This window comes from Onychomys torridus, chromosome 21 (assembly GCF_903995425.1).
Source record: "Onychomys torridus chromosome 21, mOncTor1.1, whole genome shotgun sequence".
NCBI lineage: Eukaryota > Metazoa > Chordata > Mammalia > Rodentia > Cricetidae > Onychomys > Onychomys torridus.
In genome coordinates, this window is record NC_050463.1 from 39,159,887 (window position 1) to 39,173,238 (window position 13,352).

The following is a 13,352-nucleotide window of genomic DNA, read 5'->3' on the forward strand; positions in this document are numbered from 1 at the left end:
TTTTATATATGTTCGAAATTACTAATTAAATAAGAAGTATTGGGCTGGAGAGATGGCTCAGAGGTTAAAAGCACCGACTGCTATTCTGGAGGTCCTCAGTTCAATTCTCAGCAACCATATGGTGGCTCATAACCATCTGTAATGAGATCTGGCGCCCTCTTCTGTATACATAATAAATAAATAAACCTTGAAAAAAAAAGAATATTTTAAAAAATTAAAAATAAAAAGAAGTATTACTACTTGACATGTAAAAATGCTTCAGAAGAATAGCTGTGGGTTTATGGTCTCTTTCTACTTTTCCACAAAATTTATAGTAATCCATATATCATGAGTATATACATTACTGAAATAATGAATGTTTAGGGCCATTCCACTTTTTCTAATTGGCTGATTTGAAAGAAATGCGGTTTTGTTGTTTTCCCCTTATGTTTCAAGTGGGGGGAAAACTGTTAAACTGTTGTTCCCATGCAAATTAGGTTTGGCTAAAGGTGAAATTTGAAATACAATATTGCAAAGACAGTGATTGACTTGAAAGCAGCATAAATGTTTAAATGCCCAGCGAACTGTTCTTTAATTAAGAATTACTTTGTAAACTACTCTGTATATGCTAGCAAATTTAGGCCAGTGTGGAACACTTCAAATTAGGGGCTTGTTAGGATTGATGGAACAGCTGGCATTAAGGCAAGTAAAACACTCATTACCACTAAACTTAGGTGCTTGTGCTTTGAGTGTACTGTGAATGCATAGATCCTTAAAGCAGTATTCTTGGAGTAAGGCTCCTGTATAAAATAGGTACAAAAGAAAGAGATAGATTGTAATTTAGGATTAAACATAATATAAAAAGAATGTTAGAAACATGAAGGATGTTGATACAAAGGGAAATCGGTGCTAAAATTTTAATCCAATATTAATGGTTTTCTTGAGGGAAATTAAAGGAGAAGCCATAGTAGGATAGAGAAATGTTGAGTTTTATTTTGTTTATATAGAATTTTTTGTGTACATTGTATACTTTAAGTTTTGAAAAACTTCTACATTTACATTTCTTTTTGATTGTTTAAACAAACAACTTGACCTAGTAAGGATGGTCTTTGGGTAGCTGTTCTACAAGGCTCTCAAGGAGGCTGGCTGGTTGATAGGCTGCTGCTTGCTTGCTTCTCATTCTTTCGTTCTTTTAGTTATAGTTGAGGCTTCTTTCAGTCATGAAAACCATAACCATGATGTCTGGTCAGTTTTTTGTTGGGTAGATTTTTATTTTGAGTCTTACCATATTTGTTATTTGTCTATTTTTTTACTTATTTTTGCCTATGATTTTAGACAAAAGTTTCAGATAGTATAGTCCTAAGTTGTAATAATGGAAGACTTTTCTTACCTGTGTATTTATCTTACCTGTATGATTGAGTTATATGATACACTATTCAAGTTGAGCAAGTAACAATATTAAAAATACCAAAACTATGTCAACTCTTAAGTAGTTATTAAATAGGAAAAAAACATGAGAAATGGAATGGTTGATGACTCAGAAAACCTTTATTCTTCATATTTTGGGGGACCATTTGTTTTTTGTTTTTTTTACTTTATCATCTTACCCTTTGATTTGCTACTTTTACCCATAGTGCTTTTCTATCTTCTTTGTTTAGCCGTACTCCTGGAAGTCGTCAAGCCTCTCCAACTGAAGTAGTTGAGCGCCTTGGCCCCAGTAGTAATCCCCCAGAAGGATTGGGTCCTCTTCCCAATCCCACAGCTAATAAACCACTTGTTGAAGAATTTTCAAATCCTGAAACTCAGAATCTGGATGCCATGGACCAAGTTGGTCTGGATTCCTTACAGTTTGACTATCCTGGTAATCAGGTACCCATGGACTCTTCAGGAGCTACTGTAGGCCTTTTTGACTACAGTTCTCAGCAGCAGGTAAAGTATGCTTTTTTTATAGGAATCTTTTAACATATAGGTAATATGAAGTGTTATGAATCGTTAACATCAAAACATAGGGGTTTTGACAGTGTTTATTAAAATATCGTTATGGTTAAGAAAGATCTTCAAATAACTTTAAAATATTCACAACTTTCTAATAAGAGTTGGGGTTGGTATTAATTTTGGTGTTAATATTTGTATTAAATGTTTTCCCTGATAGCTCTTTCAGAGGACTAATGCACTAACAGTTCAGCAGTTAACTGCAGCTCAACAGCAGCAGTATGCATTAGCAGCAGCTCAGCAGCCACATATAGGTAAGTTTATTAATTACCTTTTTTCATTTCTTGATTTGGTGACACTTTGTTAATTTTAAAACACTTAAAGTTCATAGTAGTAGATTGAGTAATGGAGGGAATTTTTTTTTGTTTGGTTTTTTGAGACAGGGTTTCTCTGTAGCTTTTTGAAGCCTGTTCTGGACTAGCTCTGTAGACCAGGCTGGCCTCGAACTCACAGAGATCCACCTGCCTCTGCTTCCCGAGTGCTGGGATTACAGGCTTGCGCCACCACCTCCCGGCTTTAATTTTTATTTATTTATTTTTCATCATTGGTTAAATATCTCTTAATTTAGGCCTGCAAAATTGTTGGGTGAAGGCATTTGTCACAATACCTGACCCGAATTTAATCTTAATCCCCAGGAGAAGGAAGAGCACTAACTCCTACAGATTGTTCTCTGACTTCAACATGTGGTATGGTGTGCGCGTGCACACACACACATTTTAAAATTTGAGAATCTAAATTTAATAAAAGCTCTTAGTTTTTATTTTTTCTCAGTGGGTAATTGAGAATTAAATGTCCAGAAACAAAACATTGTTATTTATATTTACTATCCTATCAGAGTATTTATTTTTAGAATTATTCAAAAACAGGAATCCTAAGGAATTTTCTTTGAAATAGTTAACTTTTTTGACACCTAGTTCTAACTAATGTGAATTAACTCAATTGTATATTTATTATTGATAAAATTTAGTCTTGGGTGCATGTTTTGTCTGTATTAGGCTTAGGTTTGTCTTTGTTGCTTGTTTTTCCTACCAAGTACACATCTTCACTGTTTATTAATATAGATAAATCTTGCTAATAGCTGTTTCGTTTTTCCTTTCTCCGCTTTGAGTCTGACCCTTTTTCCTTAAATGGAGTGAGAGTTTAAGTGCAATATATTTTTGGGATATTTTTAAGGGTAATTATAGATTTGTGAAGTTTCAACTAGTATAGAGATTTCCCTCATACCCTTCTATTTAGTTTTCTTCTAATCCTCCTTAAATAATTGTACATTAGCTGGGTGGTAATGTGGCATGCCTTTAATCCCAGGCAGAGGCTGGCGATCTTGGTGAGTTCAAGGTCAACCTGGTCTACAGAGTGAGTTCTAGGGGAGTCAGGGCGGCACAGAGAAACCGTGTTTCAAAACAGGGAAAAATAATTATAGTGCTTTAAAACGAGCAATATGACATTGATACGGTGCATATATTGTTTTGTATAATTTTATCACTCTAGATTTGTCTAACTTGTCCATCTGATTTTGGATAAATTTGATTTGTTGTTTAGTTGGGAGTCTCAGGTGGTTTTTGTTGTTTTGTTTGTTTGGTGCTGGGAATTGAATTTAGAGCCTTCCATGTGATCCCTAGGTATCTCACACTGAGCTGGATATCCAGCCCACTAGTGCTCTGTAAGGACTGGCTTGTTTCTCTTCCCTCAAATGTGTGGTCCTGTGTTAGTGCTGCTAAGGCTTCCTAGGGATTTTACTTCGGGTTTTTACAAGGATAAATGCATTTATAGTTTTTTCCTAATTGCAGTATCTATTCTGGCCTTGTTTCTTTCTCTGGGCCTCCTTTATTCATGTTTACTCATGTGTTTATTAATTCAATCACTCTCTTACTGTTGAAAAATGTACTGATCATGAAACCTAACAGGTTTTGAGGCTTTATGGTATGTTTTTAAAATTTTACAGACTGTTGCTCTTTGGATTTTTTAAAGTTTTTGAAGGGTTCTGTTTGAACTTCGGAATCGTCTAATCTGTTTCCACAATATGAGATTGGATTTTAAAAATATACATAGGAAAGTTAACATGGCATAAATTACCCTTATTAATTAGTGCAAACTGTCATTCTTTTGTTCAAATCTAGTGATCATGGGGTGCAGCTCAACTCAGTGGGTAAAGTGCTTATCCTAGGTTTGATTCCCATGGTTTCTTTTCTTTTAAAAAAATTTCAATGTTTGTCTTTCTTTAGGTGTAGTGGGTCAGTTAGTGTGGGCATGTGCTTGTAAATGCCCTTGGAGCACATAAAAGGGTATCAGTTTCCCTGGAGCTGGTGTAGTATAGTTGTGTTACCTGATGTGGTACTGGAAAGAGAAATGTATCCTGTACAGGATCAGCAAACATTTAACTGCTAAGCTAATCTATACAGTCCTTGATCCTCAATTCTAAGGGTCATTTATATATAAGTGACATCAGTCTCTTGTGTTTTGCAGTTGTCAAGTTTTGTCTCAGCTAGTTACTCCACTGAAGTAGCATGAAAGTTGTCATAAGTTATACATAATAAGGATTATGGTTTTTAATATAACTCGAGGGTTCCTAAGTTAGCATTTCTTGTTTTGCATGTTCATTTTTTTTCAAACATCTAGAAATTATAGAACAGCTGTTTGGTTTTGTTTTAATAAGTAGCTGGCTAGACTTGTCTAGGCCTATATAAAAGTAGGTTAGAAATAAGTATTAGATGCAACTTTTTTTAAAACAAATAGACTCTATACATAGAGAACAGATGTTTGTAGATGAATTTCTGAATGGTCTTACACCCCTATATTTGTTTTGTACTTAGTAGAGATCAGGGAAATAGGAATAGCCACCAGCCAGCCTTTCCTCACCAGCTCTGCAGCTTCTAAATGCAAGCTACTTTTCCTGTCTTACCCGTGCCTTTATTGCCTTGCTGTTCTGCCCTCTCATTGGCAATCTTAGCCCAGCTGCCTCACTTCCTTGTCACTGCCTGTTTGTACAGACCTCCCGGTCTCTATGGTTGGTACTGGGATTAAAGGTGTGTGTCACCATATTTGGCTCTGTTTTCTAGTATGGCCTTGAACACACAGAGACCCTTTCTGCTTGCTAAGGGATCAAATTAAGGGCGTGGGCTACCACTGCCTGACTTCTATGCTTACTCAAAAATGGCTTCCTATTTCCTCAGATTTCCAGGCAAACTTTATCAAAGCACAAATAAAATATCACCATACTTGGAAGTTTTATTTTTTACGTTGGTCTCAGAAAAATGAAAGTAGGAAATTAGTAAAGCTAAAGTGTAAAATGCAGACTTGCTCAACTATTTTTTTTTTGTTCGTTTTTCTTTTGTTTTTGTTTTTTTTTTAAGATTTTTTTTTTTTCTTTCTTTCTTTCTGGGACTTTTTGGTTTTTCGAGATAGGGTTTCTCTGTAGCTTTGGAGCCTGTTCTGGACTATCTCTGTAGACCAGGCTGGCCTCAAACTCACAGAGATCCACCTGCCTCTGCCTCCCGAGTGCTGGGATTACAGGTGTGCGCCACCACTGCCCGGCTTTTTTTTTTTTAAATTTCCTGGGCTGAGGACTGAACTCAGGGCCTTGTGCTTGCTAGGCAAGCGCTCTACCACTGAGCTAAATCCCCAACCCTTTTAAGATTTACTTATGTATACATTGTTCTGTCTGAATATATGCATGCAGGCCAGAAGAGGGCACCGGATCTCATTACAGATGGTTGTGAGCTACCCAAGTGGTTGCTGAGAATTGCACTCAGAACCTCTGGAAGAGCTGCAGGTGCTCTTAACCTCTGAGCCATCTCTCCAGCCCTGTTTTTGGTTTTTTGAGACAGGGTTTCTCTGAGTAATTTTGGTTCCTGTCCTCTTTGTTGGTCTGTAGACCAGGCTGGTCTCGAACTCACAGAAATCCACCTGCTTCTGTCGCTGAGCACTGGGATTAAAGGCGTGCTCAACTATATTAAATTTTGCTCAACTATATTAAAATAGTTATTATTTATGGTGATTAAAAGTATAGTATTTGGTCTAGGAAATACAAGTATGTCAGATAAGAATACTTATAAATAGGCATGTGCTTGTGTGTCTTACCTTTTGTTTGTTTGTTTTTGTTTTGTTTTGTGGGGTTTTTTTTTTTTTTTTTTGGAGCTGAGCATCGAACCCAGGCCCTAGCGCTCTACCACTTAGCTAAATCCCCAACCCAAGTTATATAATCTTAACAAATCATTTCTTGTGTACTGTGTTACATGGAGGAGTGAGGGCTTAAACTTGGGTTTGCTAGGCTTGGCAGTAGGTACATTTACCCACTGAGATATCTTGACACTCAATCTAACTTGCTAAGTAACCAAGGGTGACCCTGACTACTGGCCCACTTGCCTCCACTTACCAGTGCTAAAATAGACATATGCCACCATGCCAGATACCAATTATAATCCTTGCAATGAGTAAAAATGCTTATTTGAAAATAGCCTGAGAATAATTGAGTCTCCTTTTTTCTTGGATTGAAAATTTTAATTAAAAAGTAAGATTTATGAAATATGGTGCATTTTGCCAGAATTTTAACTGTCTGCTTTTGCTTATTTTAGTGTTTTACTGATCAGATTGATTACAGAATGTGATAGGTTCCTCTTTTGGCAAGTTCAATTTCCTTTTTAGTGGTTTGAGTAAAGCACCAATGCTTGTATATAATTTTCTATTCCTATAATATTTAAATCCAGAATAGATGAACCAGGGAGAACCTAATTTTTTTAGACTTTATTATTGTCTGTGTCACATACATGTGTGTTTACATGAGTGCCTAAGGAGGCCAGAGAAGTATACTCCTCAGCTGAAGTGAAATGCAGTTGTGAGATGCCTGATGTAGACTCTGGGAGCTGAACTTGGGTCCTTTGTAAAAAACAGTTTGTATTCGAGCATCCAGCCCCAACCAGAGAGGAATCTTGGAACCTTTGACCCAGGGCAGAGTTGAGCATGTGACTCTGACCAAATGAGGTTAAGTATAAGAATATTCCTGAACCTGCATTTTAATTGATTTCTTTGAAAAAAGCTGTTTTTAAAGAAAATGGCTATGTTGCATCTGGGCATGAAATTGTGTGGCTCGCAGCCTATATGTTTTTTTGATTTGTTTTTTCAAGACAGGGTTTCTCTGTAGTTTTGGAGCCTGTTCTGAAGCTCGCTTTGTAGCCCAGGCTGGCCTCGAGCTCACAGAGATCTGCCTGGCTCTGCCTCCCAAATGCTGGGATTAAAGGCATGCACCACCACTGCTTGTCTGCAGCCTATATCTTTAAAAATTAGGCCTCTTATGAAAGTAATAGAAAAATTGAGCATAATAAAATACAAGTGCATTGGAATTTTACAAGGGTAATCCTAAGTACAGGAGCCTGGATATGTGGTGTGTGTGTGGGTGTGGGTGTGTGTGTTAGTGTTATACTATTTATATGTAGACTTTACATTCTTCTGAAATATATCTTTAAAATTTGAAACTAGTAGTGTTTATGAGCAGTTTCAGAATCTCTTTAGAATTATTCTAAAACCTAGCCGGGCATAGTGGGGCACACCTTTAATCCCAGCCCTTGGCAGGCAGATCTCTGTGAGTTCAATGCTAGCCTGGTGTACATAGAGGGAGTTTTGGGATAGCCAGGACTATGTGGAGAAAACCTGTCTCAAAAACAAAACAAAAACAACCAAACAAACCAACAACGTAACACCCATCATCACCATTATTCATCATTATCTAAAGTTGGGTCTCTATTGATAAAAATACCAAATATACTTAATTTTTTTTTTATCATTTTTGTATTTTACTTAATCTGTATGGACTTATATTAAATTCGGAAATAAACTTAAAGTCAGAAATAGACTTAAAATCCTTTTTGGTTTTTTTCAAGACAGAGTCTCTGTAGCCTTGAAACCTGTCCTGGAACTTGCTCTGTAGATCAGGCTGGCTTCGAACTCAGAGATCTGCTTGTCTCTGTCTCCTGAGTGCTGGGATTAAAAGTGTTAGATTCCTTGTTTCCACATTAACTTGAGGACAAAGTCCAGACTACTTAGGAAGAGCCTGGAAGCTCTTGATGGATCTTGTGGGTATAGTTCCAGCTCTACTTAATTTTACTCTGTAAGTTGTTTATTTCACCATCCTCTCACAGAGTTTGTTAGATACCACTTTTCTCTGTGCTAATAAAACACATTCGATTATATTTTCATTGGTAAGTTACTTATTTTCCTGTCATTCTTCACTGAATTCCTAGCTCAAGTGTGCTAAAAGTTTGAGAAACAACTACTGAATAATAATAGATCTAGATTCAAACACTTACTGTTTATTTGAGGCAGGGTTCCTCTGTATAGCCCTGATGGTCCTGGAACTCACTATATAGACCAGGCTGGCTTTGAAATCAGAGATCTTCCTGCTCTGCCACCACTGTCTGGCTACTGTGTATTTATTAACTGACACTATACAATCATTTCATACTTTAATATCACTTCATTTCATGTTTGAATATCTGTAACGGCCCTATAAAACAGCTGGTGTTACCTGTTCTGTAAATGGGGTTATTCAGTAACAAATTGAACCCTTATACATGGTCCCACTCCAGATTCAGAATAGAAATGTTTTTACCTAGTGAAGAAACACTTTACATTTTATTTATTATTTCTCACCCTTTTAAATATAGCTGGTGTATTCTCAGCAGGCCTTGCTCCAGCTGCATTTGTGCCAAATCCATATATTATTAGTGCTGCTCCTCCAGGGACCGACCCGTATACTGCAGCAGGATTGGCTGCAGCAGCAACATTAGCAGGTAACTTGTTGTTCATCATTGTTACTTGTTATGAATTTAGTTTTAACCTTGATGTAAGTTTTATTTTTGTCTGAGTAAGTTGGCGTTCCTCTGAGAAACTACTATATTGTCAGTAATAAACTGAAATTTGCAGGGAGTTAGTTTGTTTTTCAACTATACTAGTACAGAGCAGCAGCATGGCTGCAATAACTTTCATCTCTGTATATAGTTGGTTTATATTTGTAGTTTGTAGCTTAGAAATCCTAATGTGTGGACCATACATCTTCATTTAAATAACTGATCCCAATACTCCAAAACAAAGTGACATTATTTTTCAGATAGTAATCTAGCAGTAGGTGAAACTCTTGAAAACAATGCATATCTGAAAGTTTCTTAAGCATTACAAGCAAACTGGGGTTCAGGGGGTGTGGAAGACAATTTACTGAATGTTGTTCCTTCTAGCCAAAGCTGCATTAATTGCTTACTTAGTTAAGAGAAACTTACTAGCTAGTCAGGTGCAGTCTTACTGACAGAACAGTTTGCTGGTCTTGTGTGAAGTCATTGGGGGAAGTTTGATTTTAGGTTGAATTGTCTACAGATACAGAAATGAGTTCAGTCTGTAAGCATGCTTTATATTGATTTATAGAGGCAAGAATGTGTTGTTGTCATTCTTGGGTTCACTTGCATGAGTCTGCTGGTGGACTTGGTACTTCTGCATTTCAGAGATAATCTTCTTTCATGCAGTGATTGTCACCACTTAGTACTCAGGACTATTATTGAACAGTCCATCTTTTTGTGGATATTGATAGTTTTCAAACTTAAGACATTGCTTTAAAAAATTAGAGAAAAAAAAGCTAATTTCAAATTCTTATTTGCTGTCTAGTTGAGACTAGACTGAAAAAAATCTGTACCATGTGATTCTATAAGGATGTGCAGTTTTCTGGTGCCATTTAACTGAATATTAGTATGTTAATGTTAGTAGATGTGTGTGTGTGTGTGTGTGTGTGTGTGTGTGTGTGTGTGTGTGTGTGTGTGTGTGTATACATTTACCTATGGGACAGAAACGTCAAGAGATCATTTAGTACATGCTGCACAGATAATTTAGGTCTTTTAGCACTGTGAGTGTTCAGTAGAAATGTAATATAAGCCAGAAAATACAGCTCACCAATTTTTCAGATGGCCATAATATAATATAAAAGTAAAGGAACAGATAAAAGTAATATTCTCACATTCTTCACTATAGGTTGTGTTTAAATCACTATTATTAGAAATATATTTTGCCTTTATAAGAGATTTTCATTTTAGTAATTTGGTCTTTTATGCTGAGCTTTATTTTCTTCTAAAGTAGGTGAGTTTGGCTTTTTAAAGTAAACAAGTTAATTGTCCTAATTTGATTTGACATAATAGGACATTTGTTGTTGTCTGTTGCAAATCAGGACATTGACTCATTCATTACCTTTTTGGTGGACTCATCTTTTGTTCTATATAATCTATATCATCAAATTTCAAGTAGAGCTGAAACAGTTCATTTACATTTTCTTAGTTTGCTTTCTTCTTTTTTGGTTTTTCAAGACAGGGTCTCTGTGTATTCTTGGCTGTACTAGAACTCACTGTGTAGACCAAGCTGGCCTTGAACTCACAGAGACCGATCTGCTGCTGCCTCCCAAGTGCTGGGGTTAAAGGTGTGCACCACTACTGCCAGACCTAGTTTGTTTCCTTTACCCTTATTTTCTTTCCTTGAATCCTAGTTCTTGTCCTGACTACCAGTCTCATTTTCCTGACCACGTCAATACTGATATCTTGTTTGTTTTCATATGATTCTCAGTTGCTTGTAAGGAGGGTGACTAATTGTGTTTCAAATTGGAAAAATGTCTTTAAAGGTTTACAGTTCAAATATTGTTTCTGGTAAGCTTGTTCACTAGTTTTTTTTTACAAAGTAAAAATTACTAATTTTTAAATCACCAAAAAAAAAAAATACTCTTTTTCAACTAATGAATTGTCTTTAAGAAGCATTACAGTTTTATGGTATCTAATGTAGTGCCATTTTATGTGTCTATACTAGATGCATACATTGGTAGTTAATACATGTGAATATTTAAGTGTGTCGTTTCATTGGTAACCTTGAGTTTTGCTTCAAGTCATTTAGTAAGACCACTGCTGTTATGAATGTTCTAGTCTTTGACAATTAGAAAGTACTAAGCTGGGTATGGAGATAAGTACTTGCAAAATTGAGGCAGGACATTATGAGTTTGAGACCAGTTGGCTACAAACTAAGTCTGTTCAATTTAACAGCAACAACAAACAAACAAACAAAAAAACCCCACAAGCCCATACCAGAATGCTGCTATTATGTCTTAATAGAATCAGAAAACGTGTGGAGTAGCAAGTGTGGGTGAGTAGAAAGATTATAAGGATATGGTCAGCTCCTAAGTCTTAGGCTTGTCTCCTTTTATAATTTAATAATAACTGATCTCGTATATAAAATCTAGTGACTTTTTTTTCTTTTGGTGGGGCATGTGGGGTTTAGGTCCAGCAGTGGTTCCACCTCAGTATTACGGTGTTCCATGGGGGGTCTATCCAGCCAATTTATTTCAGCAACAAGCTGCGGCTGCGGCAAACACCACAGCCAACCAGCAAGCAGCATCACAAGCTCAGCCTGGACAGCAGCAGGTAGGCCTCTCCATGAAATAATAACCCGAGAAGTCTATAAATATTCTGAGTGTGTCTGTTCCCTCAGTAGATAGCATGGTACTTAGTATATAGTTGATACATAACTACTTACTGACTTCTGATTTTATATTCTGATCATCGTTATTTTGCTTTCTTCAAATGTCTAGAAATTTTTAAAATTTAATTTCATCACTGTTATTGCGGGACAGTAGTGGCCCCTTTAGTTCCATCACTCAGGAGGCAGAGGCAGACAGATCTGTGTGAGTTCGAAGCCACCCAGGTCTACAGAGCAAGTTCCAGGACAGCCAAACAAACAAACAGAATCCAAAAAGAGTTGCTAGTAAATAAATGTCTCTACTCTCCATCACTGGGAAGCTGAGGCATGAAGATCATGAATCTGTGGCCAGCCCATCATGAATAAATAATGAGAAATAACAAAATATACATTATGGATGTCCATATTAAAGAGCTTGCTCCTTTAATATCTTCCGATGTTGAAGTAGTTACATAATGCCATTTTGATTAGTAAAAGAAGACAAATTTAAATGCTCTACATTTTCAAACAAAGTTTTTGTTAGAGTTTTTGACAGGTTCTTGCTATATAGCCATGGAAGGCCTCAGACTTAAAAGAGATCCTCCTATCTCTGCCTCCAGAGATTATCTTATTTCAGGCCCTTTCAGAAATTATCATAGTAAACACAATGTAAACACATTGATAAATATGAAAACTCTGACTCCATATTTCTTACTTCTACAAAAGCAATTTAATAAATACCTTGTTGCTTGCATGGTAGCTAGTTTTTGCCATGCATTTTCTTTAATTTTTTTAAATGATAGAGATGCTCTATAGAAGCTATCATTTAGCTCATTCATTGTATATCATATATCATTTAATAATTTCTTATAACCTATATCTTTGGCCAGATATATGTTGCAGGAGAGGGGAGAAGGGGGAGAGAGAGAGGGAGAGAGAAATTAGATTGACTCCACTCTGCCCTGAATTATTTGGATATTTGTAAAATATATTATTAATTTCATCATGATTATGTTGCTTTATATTTTTCACACTGAGATTTCATGTTGAGATAAGCTAATGTTCTCTGGAATCTAAAATTTAGAGGGTTTTTATTGTTGTTTTGGTCTGGTTTTGTTTTGTTTGCGTGGTTTTTTGGGTTTTTTTGAGATGGGCATTACAATCTCAAAGATGAATCATAATTTCTTCCTTTACACTTATCATGTCTCAGTTTTCAGCCTTGGAAAATAATTGTAATAAATAAGATTTAGCCATTTCCTCTTTAGTCAGATCTTTAATATATATATATATATATATATATATATATATATATATATATATGTCTTAGTAAGTTATAAATATTAGAAGTGACTTTTGCCCAAAGATGTAGAACCTCCATGTTTCTTTATAGATAGTTAATAGTTAAGAACTAGTAGTGGTGGGTTTCTTTGTTTGTTTTTTTATAAAAATCATAAATTTTCATGATGGATTTATATTTCATTCTTCAACGAATATCTAAAATCCACTTGTGATATGTACACGGTTGTCTGAGATGAATTTGTTATTCTATTGCTTTAAGAGAGTCATTTGTCCTTTCTAGGTTCTTCGTGCTGGAGCAGGTCAGCGTCCTATTACTCCCAGTCAGGGCCAGCAAGGGCAGCAAGCAGAATCACTTGCAGCAGCTGCAGCTGCAAATCCAACTTTGGCTTTTGGTCAGGGTCTTGCTGCAGGCATGCCAGGTATATAAGTAGTTTGGGGAGTTGGTTTTTGCTTGATTGAGTGGTTGGTGGAGGTGGGGGACAGAGCTCAAGATTGAAAATGTTAAGTGAGGAGTGACGAACTCAGAATCTTGGAAGCTTTGCCTACTTGGTAATACATTATTTAAAACTCAGATCCAGATACTAATACTTGAAATCAAATGTTTTTGTTTTGTGACA

The 13,352-nt window shown here is 36.1% G+C and overlaps 1 protein-coding gene across 4 annotated transcripts in view; it reads left to right on the forward strand.

Annotated features, from left to right (window-relative positions):
• The window catches only part of Pum2 (pumilio RNA binding family member 2), a 78,200-nt gene that overhangs the window by 32,350 nt on the left and 32,498 nt on the right, over window positions 1-13,352 (forward strand). For all 4 annotated transcript variants that reach the window (XM_036170594.1, XM_036170593.1, XM_036170595.1 and 1 more), the window contains 5 exons: window positions 1,638-1,908; window positions 2,132-2,225; window positions 8,628-8,753; window positions 11,260-11,402; window positions 13,016-13,154. In XM_036170594.1, coding sequence (XP_036026487.1) covers window positions 1,638-1,908; window positions 2,132-2,225; window positions 8,628-8,753; window positions 11,260-11,402; window positions 13,016-13,154 — 773 coding nt within the window. The remainder of the gene's footprint in view (window positions 1-1,637; window positions 1,909-2,131; window positions 2,226-8,627; window positions 8,754-11,259; window positions 11,403-13,015; window positions 13,155-13,352) is intronic.